The sequence below is a fragment of the Acyrthosiphon pisum genome, chromosome X (assembly GCF_005508785.2).
Source record: "Acyrthosiphon pisum isolate AL4f chromosome X, pea_aphid_22Mar2018_4r6ur, whole genome shotgun sequence".
Lineage (NCBI taxonomy): Eukaryota > Metazoa > Arthropoda > Insecta > Hemiptera > Aphididae > Acyrthosiphon > Acyrthosiphon pisum.
In genome coordinates, this window is record NC_042493.1 from 66336329 (window position 1) to 66363841 (window position 27513).

A 27513-nucleotide genomic window follows, 5' to 3' on the forward strand; every position below is an offset into this window, starting at 1 on the left:
ATTGCCATCAACGGCGACGACCGACGCGCCGCTGCCTCGGACGGGACGGTGACGACGACGCCGACGCCAACAACGGTTGAACGGTCGTCATCAGCTGTTCAACGGAATGCCATCTGTCCCGTCGCACGGGACGCAGAGCGGGGAGTTTTCGGTGGCGCGCTCATTCCACACCAGCAGCAGGCTCCACCACACCTGCCGACGACGACGCGCAGACGAATCCGTATCCGCGTCACGAAACTCTCGTGTACAACTTCACGCACGTAATGTAATAACATTATACGCCAACGAGCGCGCATATACATAATATACGCTCATATATATATATATGCGTGTTGTGATTTTTTTTCTTCTTTTATTTGGTTTTTTGCGCTCTTTTTCTTTTTCTTTTCTGTCCCCTATTCCGCCGGACCGGAGAAACATGCGGATCGCATAGCCGTCTCACCACTATAGCGTATTTGTTTTTTTTTTTTTTTTTACAACTGCACCACAGCATTACAACCGCCCGCGCCACGAGACGACGACAATTTTTATAACACAACCATACCTGTAGTAGTTGTAGTAATAATAATAATAGTTAATATTATTATTTGATATTATCTCGCGACGCCTGCCGCTGCAGCAGCCGCGTTGTCCGACACACACAGACGTCCGCCGAGCGGTCCACTCCCGAGTCTCGCACCACAATCCGCCGTCGTCGTCATCGTTATTTGTCACATTAATATTATTATTACCACAGTTCTCTCTCGTCGCGTCGCACAGCCAATCGTTTCGCCGTATAAACAACACACGGACTGCAGTGTTATCACCACCGCTGCCGATACCGTTTTTTCAGCAGTCGCCGTAAATTGTCGTAGCACATTATTCGCTCACGCCCGGCTCCGTACACGATAAACGATCAACATGTCCGACGAAAAAGTAATTGGTCACCGGCTACAGAGTTTCAAGCACAGAGGCAAAACCGAAATCGTAAGTACACTATTCGATGCGCGCAACAAATAAACTGCAGCAGCAGTAGTAACTCAATTCTCAAGGCTTTTCAGTAGAAGCAAATTATAGTTTGAATTAGGACAATTTTTTATTTCTTTCTGTTCTTGAACAACATTTTATTGTTATTCAAAACATGGGCTTAGATAAATTGTTTAACTGTTCTTGGTTGGATCTAGATAGTCCTTTAAAAATATCAATCCTGTTAAATGTTTGCTCTATTTGATGCATACCATATGAATATTATGTTAGTTGTCAAATGTGTCAATATATATTGTTTCACAATGTTGGGTGAATTGTGTACGGTGTGTATTCACATCTGTATCTGAATATGTGTAGTGGGCAGTTTGGCCTAAAGTGAACTGGTCCAGATGACCGTTTGTGTACAAAACGTGAACATACTTACATCTTATTATTTAGGTTGGACATTTACTGCCACTCCTACTATGGCTGTAATCAAGAGTGGTAGTTTTTGGTAGTTACCACCTGGCTATGTTTGGTTTGCACTACCTGATTCAATGGTTATTGACTACAAATTTGTAGAAATTAAATATATTATCTATATCTACTCTTTCCTATTCTATATTTTAGATAGGAATTTCAATAGACTAAAACTATTTTATGGCTTAGGGCCAGTTGCACCGTCTCTGATTAAAGTTAACTGGAGTTTAATCGGCCGAATTTGCACGGTTAAATATCTGTTATCAGCTGATTAAGCTTAATCGAAGTTTAACTGTAGACGGTGCAACTGGCCCTTACAGCTTAAAACATTTCTAGAATCTAAGGAACAGAATATAAATATCTACTTAGAATCTATACATTTAGTTGAATACATCATGAGGTTATCATTATCTCAGTGGTTTATGACCGCTTTATTTATTTACAAACTACTAAATATTTTTGAAATTAAAGTTGCATTTTGTTATCCATCCAATTTAAGCGAAAATCACTATAAAAAGTACTACATTTGTTATGATAAAATTTAATAATTATTTAACACCAGTCCCTTTGTTCCTTATTTTACAATTCACTGTAACTCTGTCCACGTTATGATGAAATAACTCCTTTTTTGTCAGCGTTACATAAAATTAATATTTAATATGTGTGTTAGTTGTATGTCAATAATTCTATTTTTAGCCAATTGAAAATTCTTTATTTTCTTCCACACATGTATACAAATATGATCACTAATTTATCAAAGTACTTAAAATGTAATTATGTACAGGTACATAAACGTTTTTTTTTTTTAAATTAAACTAAATAAGAATTAAAAATGAAGGATATCATAGAATTTTATAAAGAGGCTGAAATTAATTTATCATGAATCTATTAGAAGTTTTAAAAAATATGTTTACCATTGAAAAAATACAATACATTTGAACTAATTAATTATTTGTTGTACCTACTTACATAAATTATTTAGGTAGTTAGTTGTAATTTAATAACTACTGTGTACGTGTTTAGTTATACTTACTATGCTAATTGAACAATAAATAGTTAAATTGTAGTCATTTTATTTTTACTATAACCATAATATACTGTATTGTTTATAATATTATCCTGAATCTACCTTATTTAATTATTTACCTACAAAGAGTTTATTTGGATATTTTGATGTATAGGTATTATATAGGACTATGACTATAAAATATACATTTTATATGTTCAGTGGTCTTAGAGTTTTTTTTTTAAAATACATTTAGATGTACCTGTACAAATTAAATAAAACACCCGAGACATACAAATTTAAAATAACATGAATGATCCATAAACCAGTGTAACTCTATTGTATAAATAAAAAAATGTATTTGACAATTTTAAGAATTACCTATTTTTCTCCAGCGAGAGAACACGCTGTGGGCAGATGAAAAATGGTTCTTCTACGCTGAATTGGTGTGTTCTCTCGCTGGACAGAGTATAGGTTAAGTTTTGAATATTGTGAAGTGCATTATTAAGATCTAATTGAAAAACAACTGTATGACAAATATTTCCCTTCAATTCATTATATTAATTGCATCATCAACATTGAAGTATAATTTTAAAAAAACAATTAATTGATACTATGTTTTTTTTTTCATTATTATTGTGATACCTAACATGAAAACTTTAAAACAAAATTTAATCCTAATTCTATTTGTGAACCTTATTGTTTCTTATATTCTTATAAATAGTGCACAGTGTGCAGTATTTGTGGCCTGTAGGTACAATATCTAAATATCTTGCACTACTAGTGATTTCAAAGGTTATAATATCGTATAGGTTAACATAATCAGCTGGTAAAATCAACATTTGATAACAGTGTTATCATTATTCCTTTGTTTATTTAACAGAACATTAAAAAATTAAAACATAATATGTTAATATGTTATGTTTCATATTATGAACATTATGTACATATCTATTAAAAAATTAAGGGTTTTGCTACTGTGTTGCATAAACAACCACTAAACATTTAATGATCCTATGTGAGCTAATGGTCTCTAACATGATTTAGTGGCCATGAATTATTCATTTAAATTTAGTGTAAATTAATACATTTTTTATGCAACTTAGCATAGGTACGATATCTATGAATTATTTTTTACTTACAACTCCAATTAGTGTTTTGGTTTAAAAATGAATAGTTATTAAATGAGTACTATTCCTCCGAATTCATACCTAGTAATTTTTATGGACATAGTTACACCCAAAGGAAAAAACAATGCATATCATTCCATAATAATTTGCATTTGTATTTTATTTTTTATTCAAGATTTATTTTTAAAAATGTATTAAAAGTGAGGTCCTGTGAATTATAAAAAAAATTCATAGCTAAGTATCTAATGAAAAAGTTGAAACATATCTTAAACAAATTTTTTTAGAGTAAAATGGTATATTTTTGTTTAAAACTAAAATTGATAAATAAATTAGGTACCTACATTTAATATTCAGAAGTTCAAAATGGTTGAGTAAAAAATGGATTCGAGTTTGTGAAAGAAATAAAGTTTGAAATCAAAGTCTAGAAAAATGAAGTTTGATCTATCCCTAATTATAATAAATGTTATTAGTATACATTTTTAAGACACTTTTATAATGACAGATTAGCTGAAGAAAATTTTTCTATTAAAATATTGAAACATAATAAAACAAATATTGTTAGTAGTCAGTACAACTATTATATAGAAGTGATCTATACCTAATAAGAACTTATACCTAATTTTGTTGTACAATTCTTCTATATGAATGTATTTAAAATTAAATGTAGGTATCTATTAAAACTGTTTATTTATTACAACAATTACTCTATATAATAGGAAAGGCGAAGAATTAGAAGCGAGGCAACTGTTGGGCTAAGAAAAAACAAACAAGAACAAGAGTTAATGAAACGCAGAAATGTTGGTGAAGTATTGAATGGTAAAGAATAATAATAAACGTTGCATTCCAACAATGTGTTAAGTATCTTAATTAACTTGCAGATGATATAGACTTGGAAAAACCTTTAACTGAACATGACCTACGCTCTTTGGTTGAAGAAGCTGGTAGTACTATTCCAGATGTACAACTCAAAGCCATACAGTCTGCAAGGAAATTGCTTTCATCTGATCGCAACCCACCAATAGATGAGCTTATAAACAGTGAAATACTTCCAATCTTGGTTCGTTGTTTAGACGAGCATAATAAGTAAGCAAATTGGTTTTACATTTATAATATTTAGACCGCGAATCATATAAAACAAACCAATATGTATCCAAATATGTTGCATAAAGTCTGAAATATGGATAGAGAATTTTAAGAAATGCATTAGAAAAAACAAACACTTTAAAATTTGATTTATGTATTTATGTTTATTCAAAAACATTTAGGTATAAAGTATTAACTACCAAAAATGATTAATTATTAAAATAACATTTTGTATAAAATAATGAATATTAATTTAAAAGATGTAATATTTCTTAAATATGGCGAGTATTATAGTTCTTACAGCATCATATTTTCTGGTGTTAATGTTGCTCTAAGCAGTCCATTGTAAACACAGCTGAATTGAGTCCCAATAAAAACATACTGATTGAGTAAAAAAATTAGTATAATCATTGAGTCCCCTCCGGGCCTCCCCACTTTAGAGGTATTTGGCCAAATTTGAGATATGAACATTGAATCAGTACAAACTATAATTGTTAAGACAATTTAAAAATGCATCTTGATAATTTATCTCATCATCGGATAATTTAAAAATTTTCATTTACATCTTAAAACAGTATAGTTTGGTCTTAGTATAGTTTAGAGTATAGTATAGTTAACAGTATAGTTTGGACAGTATCTTTGGGTTTAAACATTAAATACCAACAATTGATTAAAACATTTTCCAATTTCAGATTTATTTTTAAAATCTTAACAGACATTAAGAGGATGCCGAACCCGCATATGTTTTATCTATCTTGCAAATGTACAACGTAGCAAATTTTACATTCATAATAATTCATTTTTTTTCTGTAACTTTTAAACTTAGAGTGTAAAATGTATCATTATGAAATATGAATGTAAAATTTACCATATTGTACGATTGTAAGACAGTGACCATCACATCATGTAGGTTCGTTGTCCTCTTAAATATAAACTAAAGTATCATGTAATAATTAAAATATTAGTTTATAATAGTGTAAAAATACATTTTTATTAGATTCATAATTATCCATTTATAATTGTTTTTTAGCCCAACTTTACAGTTTGAAGCAGCGTGGGCTCTAACCAATATTGCAAGTGGTACATCCATGCAAACTCAGGCAGTTGTCTCAGCAGGAGCTGTTCCATTGTTTTTAAATTTATTAAATTCATCCAATCAGACAGTTTGCGAACAAGCAGTTTGGGCATTAGGTATTTAACTATTTATCTAATTATCTATTCATTTTTATTTTAACTAAATCCAAAATATATAATTTATATAATGTAATTTTAGGAAATATTATTGGTGATGGTCCGCAACTACGTGACTATGTTATAAGTTTGAGTGTTGTGCCAAGATTACTTCTTTTTATCAATCCGGCTATACCGATAACATTTATGCGGAATGTCACATGGGTTATAGTTAACTTGTGTCGAAATAAAGACCCACCACCCGCACAACATGTTATAGATGAACTTCTTCCTGCACTTAATTATTTGATTAATAATAAAGATATTAATGTAATTATAATTTACTTTTAAAATTATTTTCAGTGATGTGATGTTTAATAGCTTATTAATTTTTTTTTTTTTAAGATTCTTGTTGATACAGTTTGGGCTATCAGTTATTTGACAGATGGAGGAAACGATCAAATTCAAAGAGTTATTGAGAGTGGTATAGTACCTAATCTTATACCGCTATTGTCACACAAAGAAGTGAAGGTTTGTTTAATTACATATTAATTTTGAACTATAATTATAATACAACAGTTATTCCATATTTAAAATAAATGTTCAGGTACAAACAGCTGCATTGCGTGCAATAGGAAATATTGTTACAGGAACTGATGAACAAACACAAATAGTTCTTGATGCTGGTGCATTATGTCATTTTCCAGCTTTACTTTCTCATTCAAAAGAAAAAATATGCAAGGTATTTAATTAAATATTCTTTGTTATTAGAAATGTAGAAAAAATATTTGTTTCTCTTTTATATCTCAAAAATAAAATAGGTTAGGTACCCCATGTACCCAAAATAGTGATTTGAAAAGGAAGTAGCCTTGTAGTTGAAAAAAGAAGAACTCAGAAATCCAAAATCACAGTGTTTATTAATTCAAAAAAAAATATTTTCTTAGTGTAAAAAAAATCATCTGGGTGATGTGAATGTGCCTGCTCTTATTCTGGGTAATCACTTTTGGATTGTAATTCTGGTTCCATTATATATTCCGTATCCCTCACCTGGGTTCTCTTGGTGGTAATTTGGAATGTGCATGTTGTGTTGCCATAATGTGTGATAATCCACATTTCTGGTTTGTGGATGCAGAGTACTGTCCAACACATAACCTCGTATACTATAAATATGCGCAGCTACGTTAATTTTAGCGTGTTGTGCGTATAATATATAATTATATATATATATTATATTGTGCAGTTACATCTGTTCAGTTATTATTGAGATTACAAACCCTTGTAATAATATTTAGAACCAAAGCATGCGCCATAATTTGATATATTGTATTCCTTTCTTTTGTTGTTATAATATATATTATTACTATAATATTATACCTTTGTTATAACTCATAATATGTGGTATTAGAAGTCTAGGTTGTAGTTATATTTTATATTGTATGAAATATCAAAGAATTTAGTATGTTTAACATAGTAAAAAAATTTTATTTTTGTAGGAAGCTGTTTGGTTTCTTTCAAATGTTACCGCTGGAAATCAAGTTCAAGTTCAAGCTGTCATAGACGCTGGTCTAATCCCAAAAATAATAACACATCTATCGAAGGTGATAAATTTAGTTTTTAATATAATCCTGTTTATATATTATACATTATAATATAATATTATATATTATTATATTTTTACAATAATTGTAGAGTGAATTCCAAACACAAAAAGAAGCAGCCTGGGCAATTACTAATTTAACTATCAGTGGAAATAGTCAACAAGTAGATTGTGTTATCAGTGCAGGCGTTGTTGCTCCCCTTTGTGCTCTGTTGTCTTGTCAAGATAGTCAAGTCATTCAAGTAGTTTTAGACGGCTTACAAAATATGCTTAAAATTGCTGGTCCTGATGTTGACGCCTTAGCTAATTTGATTGAAGAATGTGAAGGTGATTTCTTATTCATATATCTCATTGATATAAGTTAATTACTAATTTTAATGCATTCATATAACAGGCCTCGATAAAATTGAACAACTTCAAAATCATGAAAGTGTTGAAATTTACAAAGTTGCATTTGATATCATCGAGAGATATTTCTCAGAGGTAATATATTATGTCATACTATTTATTGATAATTTTTACACTTTTTATTTTTTTTATTCTAGGAGTCAGCTTCACCTACACAACCTCCATCATGCTTCGAATTCAATCCGGCTACAACAAACACTCAGTTTAAATTTTAGTTTTTTTTTAACTATTTTTTTTTATATAATATTGAGTTAGCGCGACCACTTGGATGATAAAATATTGTACCTGTGATTTTTAAAATCATTCGCGTTGCTTTATATCCAATTTTGAATCAATTCATACTAATTCAATCTAAAATTATTTTTTCACGTCCACTTTCAAATTGATAGTGTATCAATTTGGTAACTAAACCTTGGCCAAAACTGAAAGATGAAGAAGGGAGAAATTGAGCTTTTATTGGAAATAAAATGTTAAACATATTATTGTGTAGCAAATATATAAAAATATTTTTTCAATTTTATATTGTATGCATTGTGTGATTAATGAATTATTGATCACAATTTGTTGATACAATTATGTTGGCCATTTTAATTCTAGTTCTGAGTATTTCATGCATCTTGATAGATCAATTTATTTTCATAGTAATACATGTTTGGTGTTCTTTGGGCTCCAATGAAGCTAATTAATAATACATTTATAATAAATTCTGTTGGCATCTTACAATCCATTTGACATTTTATAAATGTTAAACATTTTTACACCACTTATTAAATCTAAGTTAATTTATTTGATTAATTACTTGACAGAATTATTGTCAAATTTAAATATTAGAATACGATTAACTGTGAAACCATGTACCATGAAATATTATTTTTGTTTAATTTTATGAAGTCCATGTGGACAAAGTTTCATTTTGTTTAGAAATTAAAATAAAATCCCAGATAATCGTTTGTTAAATATTTGACTATTATGTTCTCAATGCATTTGGAATGTATTAATTTTGCTGATTTTTTTTTGTTTTAACTATATTGACATTTTAAAATGTCCGCCCATCTGTACATTTAAATAAAATAGTACAATCTCATATGGGTGGAAAACTAAAAGTACCATGATTAATATAACATAACTCTTGTTTCAATATCTTATGCAATAAATAAATAAAATAAATAAATATCAAATATAACTGTTTAACATGTTAAACTCAATTATTTTTACTAAAAGCAAATAGATGTTTTATTTATGATCTTTAAGTGCTTTTAATTTCAATGATATTGGCCATCTATATAATGATAATATTTTTTTTATATACATATTATATTATGTTCAGCTCAATTTCACCCTTTTTAATTGTAAATCTATTATGTTATATCCGTGATAATTTTTGAATGTATTTAGTATTGTTATTATATCTACGTATTATAGAATTTTTTTCATTAAAACATAATTTTACTTCCAGGTCACAATTAATAAATGTAATTCAAAATGTAAAATATAGTATCAAGCCTATCATTTATAATGCAAATTTGTTGAGAAAAAAGTAAAATTGCTTTGTCATCACATTTACAATTTTCTGTAAATTAAAAAATTGCCATGACAATATTGTACGTTTTAACTACACTAGTTTACTTATTATAATAATATGAATTTAAAGTTCTATGTGTAACTCAAAGACATCTTGTACATTGACAATTATTTGGCTGGAGTACTCGTTTTGTTTTCCCTTCAACCATTGAAACTTTGCTCCCAGATGGAAACTTTATGACAAGGTCTAATGAACCTTCGTTTATTTCAATGTAATTTAAATAATTGTTTGTTTCAATCATTATGTTATTATTGATGTTTAACTTGTTATCGATTTTTTTTGTTGAAACTGTACTTTTTTTGTGGCTCTGTCTAGATTTGTTCAATACCTGATTTTTCGTATTTTTAACACCCTGTAACAAGATTAAATTATTAACATTTAAAAATATTTTTATATTCAGTTTGGAAAATTTATAATTTACCCCATCATTATGGATGGATAGGCTTCGTAATTTTTTCGATAATTTCTTTTTTGGTGGATCCCATGGTATTCTCTCCTCTGGTATATTGGTCTAATTGTTAATGTAATACAATATGATTATTAACTTATAAACTTATACATTGAGATCCTGCATAAAATTATTTTCACCTTGATAATTGACAATTTTGGATTACATGCAATGCACCTTTCGTTTTTTACTTCAGTTTGTACTTTACCGGATTCTGACGATTCTTCAATATCAACAGTTAGTTTATTATTACTTTTTGTAAATAAATTGACTCTATGAAAAAACCTAAAGAATGAATCAAACTAATTACAATATGTATGTGTATGTAATTGTATTTATCAGTAAAGAGTGTTAACCTATTATTATTTACAATTTAAGAATGCTCTTTGTTAAATTGAGCACTATTTTGTTCTACCCAAATTTTTTTTTTACCAGTGATTTTTCACTTTTAAATAGTCATGATAGGTTAGACCACAACTGTTTTGATTATATATATATATATATATATCCATAAATAACTATTTTATATTATGATTTCATGTTCTCTACTGTGTAGGAAGTGAGATAATTCAAAAAAGATGTGATCATACTTATATATTTTGTCATGGTCTAAATTACAAATTTTATTTTAAGATTTATCTTTTTTCTGGGAAACTCAAAATTTATATGTTGTAAATAATATTGAATGTAAAATATCGCTGATCGATATAAAATATAAATCTATAATCTATATGTATAAAATATATAATATTATTATACATTTATACTATCCAGGATCAACAATATAGTCAAATAAGTACCTTATTTAGTATGTAATGTAATGTTTCTATTGAATAATTCTCAGTAAAATATACAAAATAAAATATACAATTTTAAATGCAATTGAAGTATTTTCTGAATTTTTAATAAAAAAAAATCCTACAAATGACAATATTATAATTTAATATTATCTAGAAATAACTTATTTGTGAGGTTCTTATAAAAAAAGTCTCAATTTCTGGATTAACTGAGCTTTAGATGATATTGGCAGATTACCATTGAATCTTGAATAATCCAACAGAACAAGGTTATATATACTTAGTATTAAGTATAGTATACTAATACTCAAGCACATAGCAAGGGGGCCTAGGTGGCCCGGCCCGCCTTAAATTTACTTTGGCCCAGGCCACCATATTCATATTCAAATTATTTTTACTAAGTATCAAAAACATGCTATGCTCATAGCTTATGCACATTAAATAAATCTATTGTGATAACTATTCGATAATAAAATTAATTATGATTCTGATTATTGTATAACTTATATACGGATATATTATTATATTATTACATTTTATATTCATAGTAAACATTATCCTATAATTAAATATTTGGTTTATTCATAGTAGAAAATAAGTAGGTCATTTATCATGGACATAAATACACGGCTGTCAACTCAGCCTAGATAGGTATTGTTTAGCGATTAGTCGATTCGGTACTGACATGTTGTAGAAAACTAGAAACAATCAAATTTTATGTTAGGTACCTACTTGCAATTACGAATAAATATAATAAATTATATATAATAAAATTGCTTAGTTGCGATATTTAAACGATGACTATGTTAATACAATGAAACCTATTAATCGCTTTTCTATCCTTACGAAGGAAACAGATAATATATTAAATAATATATTGTTATAAGCACAGTGGCGTCGGAGAAGGGGTGCAGAGGGGGAAATTGACCCCTCAGATATAATCCAAAAGGGGCAAAAGAATACTCCCCCTACTACATTAAAATTAAAGAGTAGGTATACGATATATTATAATCGTAAATTACGTTTAATTTATATGCGTTTACGTAGGTAGGTATTCAAAATTGGTCTCATTTTAATGAATGTATGAATGTGCTTAATAATATTATTATTATTATTATTATTATCGATTTATTATTTTTTATTATAACATAATACATAATATTAAGTAATTTTTACTTATATTTATTTATATACCTATTGTTAGTTTTGAACATAACTTATCAGGTATAAAGTAAATATGTTTCATGTTTTGTTTCAATACCTATATAAATGTAAATTGAATGTATTTATAATTATATTATACTATAATTATATCAATACATTTATATACAAATCTTACATTATAATACATTAGGTACTACCTATATCAACATTAAAAGAATACCTAAGACATTAAGAAAGGTTTTCTGTTATAAATCACAAAAAAATATATAATAGTTGTTAGGCGCTTTATGTTTTGCCCCCTCGTGAAAAAATAGTTCCTTCGCCACTCCAAATACGCGTCTCCAAAAGCTTTGTGAAACGCATTAGTTGTAAATAATTCTAATATACAAATTCAATTCTGATAAAATAAACAAACGTTCTTCAAGAATTATTGGTTTGATTATTAATTATAATAATTTTTTAAAAGTATGCATTAAATTAATATATTAATTTATTATAATAAATTCACTTATGTCAATTTATACAAATATAAGCTTTTTTGTAATATAAATCATACCTAATTAGCAATATTTATGCCGTGAATTAATTATTTAATTTAGGTATAATCAATATAAGTTAATAATAAAAAGCAGCGTTACTAAATAATTAGTAGGTACCCTAGAATTGTACAAAAAATATTGTAGGTGATTTATACTGCAATCAGTGCCGTGTTAAGGTACGTATAATGCCGCCGGGGCACACATATTTTGCCGCCTCATAAGTCATAACCCACCCCTACCAAAATACCAATCACGACTAAATAAAATGCAAATATTTTTAATATAATAGTATTATATATTATAATATAATTCAATTACATACAGTACTAGCTGAATAACTCGAAAAAAATTGTGATTAATTAACTCTTTTTGGGTGTAATTCGAAGAATTACAGAGTAATATAAAGTACCAAAGTAGAGGAATGTCTAATCTATAGAAGTGGTTATGCTCGTATAGAGATTATAAATGACACATTAACATATATTTTACTACTAGAAAATAGAGCCAATGTATAGGTCTCAACACTGCTCAAGCATGGATTAAGTATCAATTGGGCATAGGGACACCATAATCTTAGTGATCCCCCTTTCAAATTTAACTTTAAAATAATTGTATCATTACATATTAACGACTTTATATTATTGTATAATTTTTTACTATACAAAAAATATATAGGGTGTATCTTATGTTATTGTATGAGGGTTTTTTCTAACAATTATGGATCGATGATATGGAATTTCGTTAAAATAAAAAAAGACGACGGTGTGTTTCTTTATATTTAACAGGCAATTTTTATATCATTTTTAAACACACAATTGTACCAAAATCGACTTTATTTTTCAAATGAAAACCACTATATTTTTTTATGGATTCTGGTAAAGCTTTTTTTCTCAACATTTTGACAGTAAATTAACAATTTTGGTTCGCTAAGTTATTAACTATGGTCCTCTAAAGTTTAGTTTAATAGATATGCATTAATACTTTTAACTGAAATATCTAATTTATAAAAGCTAAATAATGTTTTCTTATAACTACCTTTCTATATACTTAAATAGCTAAATCGGTAATCTGAAATGCTCAAAAAAAAAAAAAATTCAAACAAAATTGTTGGCAAACATAGTTAACTATTTATATTATTTTTTCGTGATATAAAATTGAGAACAATTTTATTTTATAATTATTAATAATAATTTACCTACTTAAAATTTTTTTTTTTCAAAAAACTGTATTGGATGCGTTAAAAAAATATATTTTGGGGTTAAGATGGGCCCCCAAAATAAATGGGCCCCGGCACCGTGCCTCCCTTGGCCCCCCCTCATTCTGGCCCTGTCACTGCCAACAAGTAGGTAACAATATATATTCTCGTTTTCACGTGCGGCTACACCACAGAGAGCATATTTTTTTTGTTTTTTTTTTATTCTGAACAGTAAATTAGTAAATCAATGTGCATACTTTGGTTGTTCGTAATCCCAACGGTTGTCCACACGTCTGGTGCTCATTATTTCACTCAAATGTCGCCACAAAATACCATTGTTCAATAATATCTGCGTACATCTCTCTCGTTCCTTTTGGTATTTCTTTGTCTTCAGCACTATGTGCTGCCACTCCTGCGGTGGAGTCGTATCCACCCGCGCGGTGGCTGACTTGAGCTGAAATATTCACGAAATGCATAAAATAAAATAATTAATTTAAAGTTTTATTAAAATATAATTGGCCAATGCCAACTAAATCATGTTTAAAGCATCATTACTTCGTCATTAGCATAACATTATAAACATAAATACATTACATTTATAATGGAAAAAGGAGATAAGAAAAAAAAACAATTATAAATTAGTTATTTTAATAAATACCTATACAGTTAATAAAATGATCAATGCAATAAGTCCTTATCTCAAAGTATTTATTGTTTTATAAATAAATACTAGGTAGGTATTTCTGATAAATTCAAGTTTTTAAAAAGTACTCACATCATCAAACTTAAAAGACATTTTCGAATATAATTTGTTATATGTTCTACGTGACTGAAGATAACTTACAAATTATTGTAGTCTGTAAGCTATTAAATATTAAAAACGATCTCCTGTACAATTTACCGTTTTTTGATATAGGCACAGGCGTACGGTAATCTCGTACTGACAGTACGGTGATATAACAGCATAGCCTACAATAAATGTTTAGTTTAGGCAATTTGGTTTTCGACAACAAACGCGTATTATCACATGTGGAGATTGATTGCACAGAATAGCTATTAAGAATAGGTATATTTATATTAAGATATTAATTGAACGTTTTCTTGACTAAATCATTGTAAATCTGTTTTCGAAAAAAAGCTGCCATAAAAATGTGATGCCCCCAAAAAGTGCTGCCCGGGGTGATCCCCCCCCCCTTGCACCCCTAAATAAGCCACTGTCTGTATTTATATCATGCACCATATCGAGTGTGTATATTGTTGTGACAGTCAGAGTTTTTGTGAGTCTCCAATGCACTGAAAAAAACTACCTGTAGTAGTGACAATATTGTCTTATTAAACTTTAACAAAAATGAAATTTGTCATGATGACAACGTATGTTTGTTTAAACAATATATTTGTTATATATTAATAATGGATTTGTTAATTCAACAATTCATACTGTCAAAATAAATTAAAATATTGATAATACATTATTAAATCGACGCTGTAAAAATTGTCAACAAAATTACATTCATTTGCATTAATATAATAATTCAAATCATATTTACCTATTATTGGTAAAAATTGTTACAAACTGATCTCGTATTCTACAGTACCTAGATATTGTAGTTTATATATTTATATATAAATAGGTACAATTACACACTTGTGTTACATATAGTTAAGTATTCATATTAATTTTTATTTTTTATGTTAAATTATAATAGATACCTACTATTTAATTACTAGGTTATTTGGAAATTTTATTCTGCTGTTCCACACATTCAAGCGAGGTATTTGAAGTCTACAGACTACAGTTACATATATTTACCATGGTTAATATCACGGTTGACTAATAGTAGATAAACCGTGGACCGGGCTCAAGCCCCCCAGAATCTTGTTTACTTATACAGTTATACACACATTTCTTTTTAATTTGATAGAGATTTCTACCTCATTAGACTGCAGAAATATAAAGTCGTATGTATTTATAGTACCTACATATTATGATGGTACTAAACTACCTATAAACTGTGAATTTTTTTTGAAACTAGTTTAAGTTAATTTTAAAATAAAAATGTATTTGTGTAACTATAAGTTTAGTTACAAATATTCATGAATATAATAACTTAAGAGTTAAAAATAAGTTAAAAGTTACTTATTTTTTTTAATTAGGTACCCTTAACCACACGCATAAGTACCTACACGTATTTATACTCTCAACTACTGGAATATTACTAGTTATTACCTTAGTCGTGGTAGGAATATAGCATACAAAAGAAATAACGAACACACCAAACTTTTATTTATACCTATATTAATTATAATTATATATATATATATTATATTATATGCCTAATATTATTTTTCAATCACTGTTGTATGAGTAGCTTCACTTAGAGGTAGATACATCAGAAATTATGTCTCACGTTCTGGCGATTTTATTATCAACTATCAATCAAGTATGAAGTAATAATAATATACACCTTAACGTCATTTCGGGGAAAATATAAATACCTAAATTTCATAATTTTATCCTCCACATTTTATATATGAAAAATGTATAAGCAAATTTGCAGGGGTTTGCACCCGAATTAACCAAAACCCCTAACACCCCTAAAAATCCTTAAAAATCAAACACCTGAAACCCATATAACCCAATGGTTCTGTATTCAAAACACCCAAAATAACCAAAACCCGAATAAAACATTCTGGTTAACCAGATACCCGAATAATTTTGTTTTTTACAATCTTTATGTGATATATCATTTTGAATGTATTTTTTGTGATGAGTTCGATTCTGTAGTAAGTTGCTTAATAATAATAATAATAAATTAATTGGAATAATTTTACAAACGATTGTATAGGTAAATTCAATAATTATGTTCTTGAATATAAAATCCAATAAAATCATTAATTGATCCTGATTAAACCAAATGGCCTAATAATACTTAATTATTTATTATAGATTAATTTATTAATATATAAAATAAATCCAAATAGGTATAGGCGGTATAGCCAATAATAACATAAAATATAGACATGGTCTCAACTCTCAACAAAACATTGATAGTATTGACAGTCGTGACCAAAATACCAAATACTAAAACTAATAAATAACCTAACCTAACTTATAAAGTATAATTAATAGTCAATACCTATACAGGCTATACAGTATTATTTGCCAACCAACTGGCAACTTCCCAAGCGGTATTATTACAATTTAGTAGGTAACGAATATTGTACCTGATTCATAATTATATTTACCAGTTTTCCGGAGATCGCAAAATCATAATTTATATTTTATTTTGTTTTATCTATGGCCTACCTATTTTAAACATTTTAGTTAACTTATATATCTGTCTACTAGTCAAGTGCTAAATACATAGGTACCTAATGAAGTTCCCACTGTCTTAGTTCTTGTAATTTCTTAGAAAAATTTAACTTCTGCAGGTACCGAGTTATAAACCTAGTTTGGTATATAACAAATGTTGCACATTTGTGTTAAGAATTTATATTTTATTATAAATAACATGAATATTTTTTTTTCGGTTTGACAATTTTTTTTTTTTTTTGAGGGGGATCAGCTTTTAAAATTGTGTTTTCTCATGATTGCCGAACACCCGTATTAACCAATATATTAACCCAAATAATAACAGTTATGAAAACCCGAACTTTGTTTAATTTTTTTATTCCTATGTTTGAAAACCCGAATACATCCAGCACCCGAAACCCAAATAAATGATTCGGGTGCTAAGCCCTGAAAAATTGTGGATACCTAAGTAATATTAGGGATATATTTTTCCGTTTACTTTTAAAACATTATAGACAATTATTAATGTTGAAAAATTATTTTCGATGATATAAATCAGGGTGGTCCAACCTTTTATAGTTATGCGGGCCTATAAAGTATAAACACTTTCATAAATATACTGGGGGCCGCCAAAAGAAAAAAAAATCTCTCACTCTGAGAATTTGGATTCAGTATGGCTGCTATACGATCACAATACATAGCTACCTGAATTTAATCAAAGTTTTGTTAGTCGTTACACGCTCTGTTTTAGTTTTTTTCTGAAAATAGTTATTTTTTAATATAATTCTACTATACGGGTAGGGGTAAAAAAAAAACTTTGAGGGCCACGGGTTGGACCACCCTGATTTAAATAGTCAGCTATTGTATAGGTTAGTTTCCAAAAATAGTTTAATATATGTAATAAGTATGTTAGGTATTTGTGACGTAAAGTCTATGACATATTATATATTTACTGGGTACAGGTCTTAATTTTTTTACAATACAGTATATTGATTTAATGATATCATCTTCGTAATAGTAAATATGCGTTTTTATTTTGTATTAATTAATGAATTAATTAATTTGTATATATATATATCACGGAACAAGGTCCAATTATAAATGGGATGCAGTAATTCTTTAAACTAAAAATTCACATTTTGAATAACATAACTTAATTATATAACATTAGAAGAATACAATATAGATAATAATAATGACAAGATAATATAGAATTAGATAATGATAAGTTAATAATATAAATAATAGATTTTCATACAAAAAATCTAAATTTTGACTGACACAGTTGCTATTTATTAATAGAATATTAATCGGGGAATTAAGTAGGTAGGTATGTAATTGAGAAAAGTATGCTTTATATAAAATAAACAGGTATCTCTAGTATTATGAACATTAACTTTAAAATTTATAAGACTTAATAAATAAGAATCATCTATTTTATTACTTCATAATTTTTTTTTAAAAATAATATTTTAAAACTCTTTTCTACAATTTTTTTAAGAATTTAGTTTAATAAATTTCTTTAAGTTTTCATAATCAGAATGAGGAACACTCGAAATATTAAATTTAAAACCAATAAATCGAAAAAAATTTGTTTTGAACTTCTTCAATATGATTGAAAATATTAATAGTATTGGAGTCCCATGCAGATAATTGAAACAAATTGTAAATGAGACCTTAGAATGGAGGTGAAAAGACATTGATAGGTGAGAGGATCTTTTAGAGAAGACCAATTACGCATGATGAAACCCAATGTTGATAAAGCTTTATTTTTTAAAGTAATTATATGTTGGGTCATGGGTGAAAGTTAATTTTTAATCAAAAAAAAAAATTTGAAGATGTTTTATTAGAAAAGTAATACCATTTAAAATATAATTAAAAACCAGAATTGTGCCCTTTTTAGAAAAAGTGTAGTTTTTGTAGTTCGAAATCGAAAAGTGTATATTATAAATTATAACATATAATATGGTATTCGGTATACCTATAATGTTATATTCTTTAGAAGTATGTACTCACTTTGACTTTGTGTTGATGATATAATCTTTGCTGAAAAGGTTTCACAAATAATTCTTCTTTACGCGTTAACATTTTTCTATAACAAAAAAAAATAATAAATGTTTTTGTCTGTTTGTAGATATATATTATACTGATAGAGCCATAATAAAAAACATATCATAATTCTAAAGAATTTGAACAATAGTGACTATCAAAGTTTATTCTATATTCATGCATTATTATTACCGTTATAATAATAAATTCTAGTTTATGTACAAATCAAATTCTATGAATTTCATTTAGTATGAGTGAAATAATGAATGATTATTAATATTTTTGTTTAATAGTACAGGTATAATTTTACAGGTTCACGTAATAATGTATTATAAATTGGAAAATATCTACGCAGTGCCACACAATAATAAACAAAAATTGGGTGTACTTTTTAATTTATTAGAAAAAAATAACCCACTGAAATGCATTCAATCGAAGTAAAAAAATGTCTACATCTACTGACGTCACTACAATATTAATTATTATGTCATAATATTATCATCATGTGTCAACTGTATAATTTTAAAACTGTGTAGACATTATAGTGCGGATATGTGAGTAAATTTAATATAATACACTACATCGAATACCGGTCGAGAATATGACAATACAATTATTATACGTAATGGCAAATGTGACGACGATGAACAGTATTGAGTATAGACTGTAGAGGTAGAACCCACCTGGCTGACTACAGTACCTTTAGAAGTTCAAAGTTGTAGCCTGCAGGTGATGAAAAAAGATTCACTTCCTGTTAAATAAACTACCCGAGGTGCGTGTTGGTAGGTAACAACTATTTCCAAAACGTGTCGCAGTTTAGTCGATATCCCTATGGTAACTCGGTACCTATATACTATAATATATCTCAATAGTTAATATATATATGCATACAGCGTTAAAATTTTTATTGTATATATGTTACAGGTAAAGTACAAAATACGGTAAGTGTTCACATTATCCGGATAATTGGATATATTAGATATCTAATAGATTGGATAGGTATACAATATACCTATAATACCTATATATATACGTAATAGGTACCTATAAAGATATCATGTTTAAAGTGTGATGATATCTAGAAAAAAGGCATTTTATTTTGTTGTAATGTTTATAGGTGCTTGGGTCTTAAAAATGGGTGATCTGTAATATAGGTACCTAGATATATATATCTAATAAAAATATGAACATCATGGACAGTAGGGTTCTAGGTCATTTTGCACTACGAGCATTAAAAGCGCGAAACGCGGACACTAAACATAAAGTATTTATATATTATATAAATTATAAACAAGTCTGAGCTCTAAAGCCATTGTACATTTTATTAAAAATGTTATTAAGTTTAAATATCATTTGGTAATTGGTAAACCTAAGTATTTTGCATTCTAAATAGGAGGGAATCGTGGGTATTTACATTACCTATCGATAATGTAGCATTATCAATATATATAATATAGGTAATAATATAATATGTATATTTCCCTAGGCCCTAGCACAATACCGATATTAATCGAATTATCGTTTGAATTTATCGTTGAAACGCATTTCACTAAGACGACTGTCACATTTTCACGATGCCAACAACAAATTAAATACAATTAGATTAATGTGTCAATAGACTTTATAAGAGACAAAAATCCATTTTTTTTGTTGATATTCTAATGTAATTTTGACATACCTATTTATACTTTACACATTTTTACTTTACTTTACTTTTGATAATATAATACAAATTACAATTATAATTTATAAAATGTATTATGTAACCAAGTAATTTTTGGTTGTTACTTGTTACAGGTACTTAACCTTTAATTTAAAAAACTGATTTTTTACTTTATAGATTACTTCATTTTCTTCTTCAATACATACAAGCAGTTTTGTTTCATCACATAATGTGGTTGATTTTTTATTGCTAATTTTTCTTATGAACAAAATAAGTGGATCTGATGAAATGAGCAAGTTATTAAATAAATCTTCCATTGTATGTTTTCTGGATGTTCACATGATTTTACATGTGACTTTGGTAAACTTTTTGAAACTTCAGGAAGTATATATTGTTTGTTTAGCCACGTTTCAAAATTTGTGTTAAACCGATTTTTTTTTTGTTCTATTGCATTTCTGCCATCGTTTATCGAATTCGTTCATAAAGATATGATATGATTTTTTCAAATCACTTTGATAATTTTCTGATTGCTCTTTCACATAATCCACTTTACATCGAACAAAATCATAGAGGGCTTCAACTTTGTAATTTTTTTTAGATTTCAAATCCAATATTTTGAAGTATAAATTACGGTGTATTAATTTTGACTCCATTTTATTCAACAAATTCTAAACAAAAATTATTTACAAAAAATGGGCCAAATACTGGCAGCTGGAAATTATGAAATCTTATTTAGGACTAATTATAGCAGGGCTTGAAACCGATTTTCGATACTGATTTTGAATACCTGTTTAAACCGTTAAAAACCGAAACTGAAATCGGAAAAAATTAATACCGGTATCCAAAACCGAAACCAAAATCAGAAAAAATCGATACCGGTATCTGAAACCGAAACCGAAAACGGAACCGAAATCGAAAAAAATCAATACCGGTATCCGAAAACAAAACCGAAATCGGAAAATAAATACCGGTATTGTTTTTTACGTGCTGAGCATAATAAACCGGCTGTCATCCATTCTTTAATACGTTTATATCTGGAGCCTACATTTTTGATTGTGGTTGCCAAGCTGATAGCATTGTTAATTTTATCATAAAATATATCACAGCTTCTATTAATTTCATTATTACTATACACATCTTCCCATTGTTCAGATTTCAATATAATATTCACCTTTTCGTGATTAATAATTTCAATTTTTTTATTATTATTATTATTATTATTATTATTATTATTATTGTGTTTAGATTTTGAATTAACATTTATTGGTATGGCTAATACTGTTAAGAAATGATCAGTTATACTAGTCTGTATTACCCCAGCTTCAAAATTATTTATCATACTATTAAATTTAACAAAAATATGATCTATACAAGAATGTCTGAAATGATTTGGAGTTCTAGTATAAACATTGATAAAAGATTTAAAATCATATAAAGACAACATATTTAAATAGTCATTATCAATCGAGTTTATGCCAACTATATTAATATTTATATCCCCTAATAATGCCATTATGTCATTGCATGTATTTTCATTTGATAGGATAATATTTAACATAGTCAAAAATTCCTGGATATCATTCGATGGTGATCTATATATACAAAATAAAGTAATTGGATTATTAGAGATATTAATTTTTAACTTAACAATATTAGCTTCATTACAATCAAATTCAAAAAATTGTATACATACATTTTTTTTATACAAAACAATTATTCCGTCATTTTGATTTCTCTTAATTTTAGTAAAGTAAGTATTATAATCACGGATAGATATATTACAACAGTTAACGTCATGCCAAGTTTCAGTTAGAATTATTATATCTAAAAGCATATTTTTTTTATCATTTTCCAAGAAAAGTAATAGTTCATCTAAATTAGAATTTACACTTCTTATGTTGCAACACAGAACATTTAGAAAGAAACCATTAATAATTTTATGACTGTATATAAAGTCTGAGAAAGAACGAAAATAATTGGTTGTATAATTAGAAAAATTTGAGGTTGACAACGTTTGAAAAATATCCATGATAAAGCATATTAATTATTAATTATTACGTAATAGATAAAAAGTGTCTAACAATTAAACTAACTTTGATAAACTATTTTCGTCTTCTATGGGTATAGCATTAGTGTCATTATTTTTCCTAACAAAAAGTTTGTTATTCTTAAACCACACAAATTTATAATTTTTTTCTTTAGCAAGTAATTTTGTTTTAAAAAATAGATTTCTATAAGTTTGAGTTAAATAGTTATTGATATAAATACCCTCATTCTTCCAATTTTCATTTATGTCTGTAGTTGATAATCGTTTAGTTTTCACTACTTAAATGCATAAAGTTTAGTTTTTCCTCTATTGATTTTAGAATTGCGACAATTTTTCCTGGTTTTCCTGTCATTTTCGAGCGTACACGATATGCCTTTTCCACATTAATTTTGCCGCCTACTGCAACCGAGATATTTTCAACAGTTTTGATACAATTTTCATTATTTTGTTCAGGTAGACCAATTAACTCAATATGTTTACTGAATTGTTCTTGTTCAATTACATTAATACGTTTATTTATTATCGAAACTTCACTTTTTAATTTTATATTTTGTTCTTTTAGATGTCTGTTTTCCTCCTTAATTTCCTTTACGGAGTTCACCAGATCCCGGATTTGAATTGTAAAATCATCAAACTGTTTACTCATAAAGTTGATTGATCTTGTGAGATCCAATAGTTGCTCTTTAGAAACAATATTACAATCTTCCATTGCTGGTATACTATTTATATTTTTATTAATAGCTACTATTTTCGATGAGCCTTCTCTACATTTAATACAGCACCATGATTTTTTCCTATTGTCAGTGTAGCTTCTAAAGCTTGCTTCTCTTAATCCCGCACAGGAAAAATGTATAAATACCTCACACTTTGAGCACTGTATATCGTCTTTGTCGAAGATTTCCTCGTTACATGTAGAGCATAATAACATATTAAATAAAACTGTTAGGTAATTTCAAATAGAGCTATGTGGATGGTACACAATAAAACACGACCTTTAGTATATAGATAAGCGACTGGCACACGATTAAACACGACCTTCCGCACTGAACACGAAATGATAACTGAAATATATTGATATTGCTATTATAGTAATGATAGATAACTAAAATCGTTATTCTCGGTTACTATTTAATATTTCGTAATTTTTTCCAAATTTTAACATAAGATAACTTTTATATTTTTGAGATTTTTTGGTTAGGTACAGAATAACTAACTTAGTACTTACGTGGAACCGTGTTATACATTTTCAATCTTTAGCTAAGTTGAACATTTTAAATATTTTTCTACTGTTAAAGTAACAATCTATTATCAAGAGCCTTGTATTAAATGTTGACGCTTTTTGGTCCGACTAATAGAATTTTATTGATGTTTATAAAAACATTTTAATTTGAAATTGTTCGTAAATAGCTGAAAACAAATCAAAATATTTTGAAATTTTTATCAAGTTTAAGAATTGATAAAATAAACATATGATATAAATCTCGAGTGTCTACGAATTTTCGTTTTTGAAGTACAATATAATAAGAAAATAACTGCAATATGAAAAATCGAGTGAATATCCAAATGTTGTAAAAATTTGAACTTCAAACGCTCATTAAAATTTTATTTGACTTTCTTGTAGACATTTTTTTTTTATATAAAGGTAGAACAACTTATGAGGAATCTTGTATTACATTTTCGAAACTTTAAATTTAAAAAGAAATTTTTTTATGAATTTCTAACTCAAAATAATTTGCAAATTTTCATGATTCTTACGTATTTTGTCAATATTTGAACTTTGAATCCGTATAAAAAAAATGTGACTATGCATTTTTAATATTTTTCAAAAATAAGTAAGGAGCTTTATATTAAATTTTCAAGCTTATTTATCCAACAAATAAAAAGTAATAACGTTCATAGAAAAAAATTAAAAAATTGGAAACTGAAAATGTCCGTAAACAGTCAGTTCAATCAAATCAAAATATTTTGAAAAATTGTTCGTGTTTAGAATATGCTAAAATAAACATAATTAAAATTCATTTACATTTTCTGAAACCACATTCATACATTTTTAACACATTAATTTATTATTTAAAATCGAATTTTCCCTGATATTCTAATATATTCAAATTATAAGTATCTAAATTTAAATAAAATTGATGTAAATAGTATACTAAATACCTAACATAATATTAAGAAATATCTTTTAGAATAGGTTTTCATGAGCCCCTCACACCAGCTTGTGTTTCTTTTAAGATATTAATATTGTGTCTGTTATTATGTTGAAATAAATAAATAACAAGTTTCTAATTTGAAATTTCCAGATATCAGCCGGTAAAAAATCGCGAATTGATCCATCTGAATTACAGAATGTCTTATACAACTATGGTTTAAAATTATTTGATAACAAAGAATTATTATATAACAGTAACATTTGGTCTGAAATTTCTGAGAAATTTAATAACTCTATGAAACCATCAAGCATTTATTTAACTGTTTCTCAAAATCGACATCAACTCTTAACCAATTTAAGGAATCACCTCGGGCTAAATTATGTTGATAACAAAACTATTTCATCTTTGGGAATAAATGATGATTTCAGTGATGATTGTGTAACATCGAATACCGATGATTATGTTGATAAAGAGATCGAATCAGACACCACTGAAGAATCAAAAAAAAAAATGTAGAAACTTTCGAGTTAGAAATCCCATATAACATATATCGTAAAATGAAACCGGTGAGCGTAGAATATGGATCGGGTCATAAGAAACGACGCTATAGTACTTTAAAGCAAGGCGTTTGGACAAATTTAATTTTTGATCAGTTTTGGAATAAATATAAATTGCCATGTAGCTATGCATTTAAAAGGTGCAAAGTTTATGAAAATCACAATTCAAAATATTTCTTGACGGTCAAAGGAACGTGTGTTGATCCCAAATGTAAATCCGATTTTATAGGCGTTTCGGAAAATAAACCATTAGAAGACGAACCATTTAAATTGAAAATACATACTAGAAACACAGCAAATTCTAATGATCATTCCCTTAATAAAAAGAGACAGTTGAATGGTTATAAAAGAAGTAAGATAGGACATCAGTTGCAGACAACATATGCTTATTTATGGCAAAGAGATGAGGTGAACCGAAAATGTAAGTTTGGTGATAAAATGCCTCCAAAATGTGTATAACACTGATGTCTTAAGAAAAGCCAAACAAACATATATGGATTGTAAAATAGGAATCGAAAACAAGGATGTAATACAATCAATAGTTCAATTAAAACATTTAATGCCATATGCAGGATCGATACATATGGTAAGTGCTGATCCATTTATGGTACATTACTGGACCCCCCAGCAACTTATAATTTATAAGGAAGCATTTAAAGTTGATAAAAAAACGTGTCGCATATGTATTGATGCAACGGGGTCTTTAGTAAAAAAAATTGTTCGAACTTCTGAAAAAATAAAATCAGCACATATATTTTTATACATCGCTGTACTGAACGATGGTGATATACAGGTACCTATATGTCAAATGCTATCAGAAGCACAAGATATGTCCACAATTGTGTACTGGCTTTCACAGTGGATAAGATGTGGAGCACCCACACCACATGAAATAGTTACTGATTATTCTAATGCATTAATAGGGGCAGTTATACGGTCATTTGAAAATGGTATGACAAAAAACCTTACTGTAATGCAAGTTTATATAAAATAAATTACAAAATGACCAAGCTCCATTGCCTAATGTCTTTATCAGGTTAGATATTTCGCATTTCACAAAAATGATATGCAGATGGAAATGTTTGAGACGTAACAAACTAAAAAAATTTTTCGTTAGAGCTTTATAACTTTTAGCTCAATGTGAATCACTGACAATGTTCGAAACTATTTTTGTGAAGTTGTTAGTCGTGGCTTGTTCAGAAACTGATGGTATGATAGTCAATTCTAATATAAAAACACCCGCAGAAATATTTCGTTATGATTTGGTTTGTCTAATCAAAGAGAACAATATACTGTACAATGAAACTGAAGAAATGACACAAGAATACATCGATAATTGTAATGACATTAACGAAGACAATTGTATTGTCAATGAATCAAATGATAGGCTGTCGATATTTTTAAACAACTTATCTTATCAAATTGACAAAAATAGTGCAATAGATGGTGATAGACTTAATGCATATTATGTAATAGAACTTCGAAGAAATGTGTTTAGAATCGCAAAAGATTTTCCGTTATGGAGTAACGTCATGTTGCCAAATTACAAAAGCATATTTAAGACGGCAAGTTCAGCACCAGCCGAAGGGTCTATTGCCGACATTAAAAGACAATTTAAAGGTAAACCACTCACTGCTGATCGATTTGTAGCATCTCATTTACAAGCTATAGAAGGGAATATGAAAGTGTCTAGAAGTCGACAATTAGAATTTTATGATCAATATGAAAAATGTCAAATTAAAAATAATAATTATGTATCAGAAGACACATGTATCAGTCATATATTACCGACGAAAAAACATTTAGAAGTAGTGAAAACAACAACAATAGTTTGAATAATAATAATTTTAATCTAATGGATATTACTACAAACTCAGCTTACAAATCGGATAGTGAAAACGAAAAAGAATCCATCAAACAATTTGCTCAAAATGATTTGCTGGAATTGGAAAATTGGAAAAATAAAGCAAATGAAACAAATAATCTTAATGTAAAAAAAAAAAGAGTTCCCAAGTACAAAGATAGCTGTCCTGATATTCAAAGAATATTAAATCGTTCTGGACTTCGATCAACCAATCACACATTACTATTAAATGGAAACTTGTCCCCAGCAGTAACAATGAATAAAAAAAAAATTATTGTATACAACACATGTGCCTTTGATTGTCTGCTGACGGCTATAGCTATAAGTTATATTGAGTACCCCAG

General features: G+C 28.0%; 2 protein-coding genes across 2 annotated transcripts; one reads left to right on the top strand and one right to left on the bottom strand.

Annotated features, from left to right (window-relative positions):
• Positions 1 to 193: 193 nt before the first annotated feature.
• LOC100164919 (importin subunit alpha-4) lies at positions 194 to 10167 on the top strand. The gene is made up of 11 exons (XM_001952408.5): positions 194 to 966; positions 4278 to 4377; positions 4440 to 4644; positions 5675 to 5835; positions 5918 to 6144; positions 6220 to 6345; positions 6422 to 6556; positions 7308 to 7412; positions 7504 to 7738; positions 7806 to 7894; positions 7957 to 10167. Exons 1-11 carry the CDS (start codon positions 901 to 903, stop codon positions 8032 to 8034), a joined length of 1527 nt encoding a protein of 508 aa, XP_001952443.1. The 5' UTR covers positions 194 to 900; the 3' UTR covers positions 8035 to 10167.
• Positions 9484 to 18924, bottom strand: LOC115033145. The gene is made up of 6 exons (XM_029485227.1): positions 18853 to 18924; positions 13802 to 13998; positions 9990 to 10134; positions 9823 to 9912; positions 9696 to 9753; positions 9484 to 9596 (listed from the first exon to the last, which is right to left on the bottom strand). The coding sequence occupies exons 1-6, from the start codon at positions 18922 to 18924 to the stop codon at positions 9484 to 9486; spliced, it is 675 nt and encodes a 224-aa protein (XP_029341087.1).
• Positions 18925 to 27513: the final 8589 nt, after the last annotated feature.

What these genes read in the sequence shown, in the direction of transcription:
- LOC100164919 (XM_001952408.5), top strand. Translation starts at nt 901, where the DNA reads ATGTCCGACGAAAAAGTAATTGGTCACCGGCTACAGAGTTTCAAGCAC. An exon ending in TGTCACACAAAGAAGTGAAG is followed by an intron (nt 6,346 to 6,421) that starts GTTTGTTTAATT and finishes ATAAATGTTCAG; the next exon opens with GTACAAACAGCTGCATTGCG. An exon ending in TAATAACACATCTATCGAAG is followed by an intron (nt 7,413 to 7,503) that starts GTGATAAATTTA and finishes CAATAATTGTAG; the next exon opens with AGTGAATTCCAAACACAAAA.
- LOC115033145 (XM_029485227.1), bottom strand. Translation starts at nt 18,924, where the DNA reads ATGTTAACGCGTAAAGAAGAATTATTTGTGAAACCTTTTCAGCAAAGA. An exon ending in ATCATCAACACAAAGTCAAA is followed by an intron (nt 13,999 to 18,852) that starts GTGAGTACATAC and finishes TGAATATTTCAG; the next exon opens with CTCAAGTCAGCCACCGCGCG. An exon ending in TATCCATCCATAATGATGGG is followed by an intron (nt 9,754 to 9,822) that starts GTAAATTATAAA and finishes ATCTTGTTACAG; the next exon opens with GGTGTTAAAAATACGAAAAA.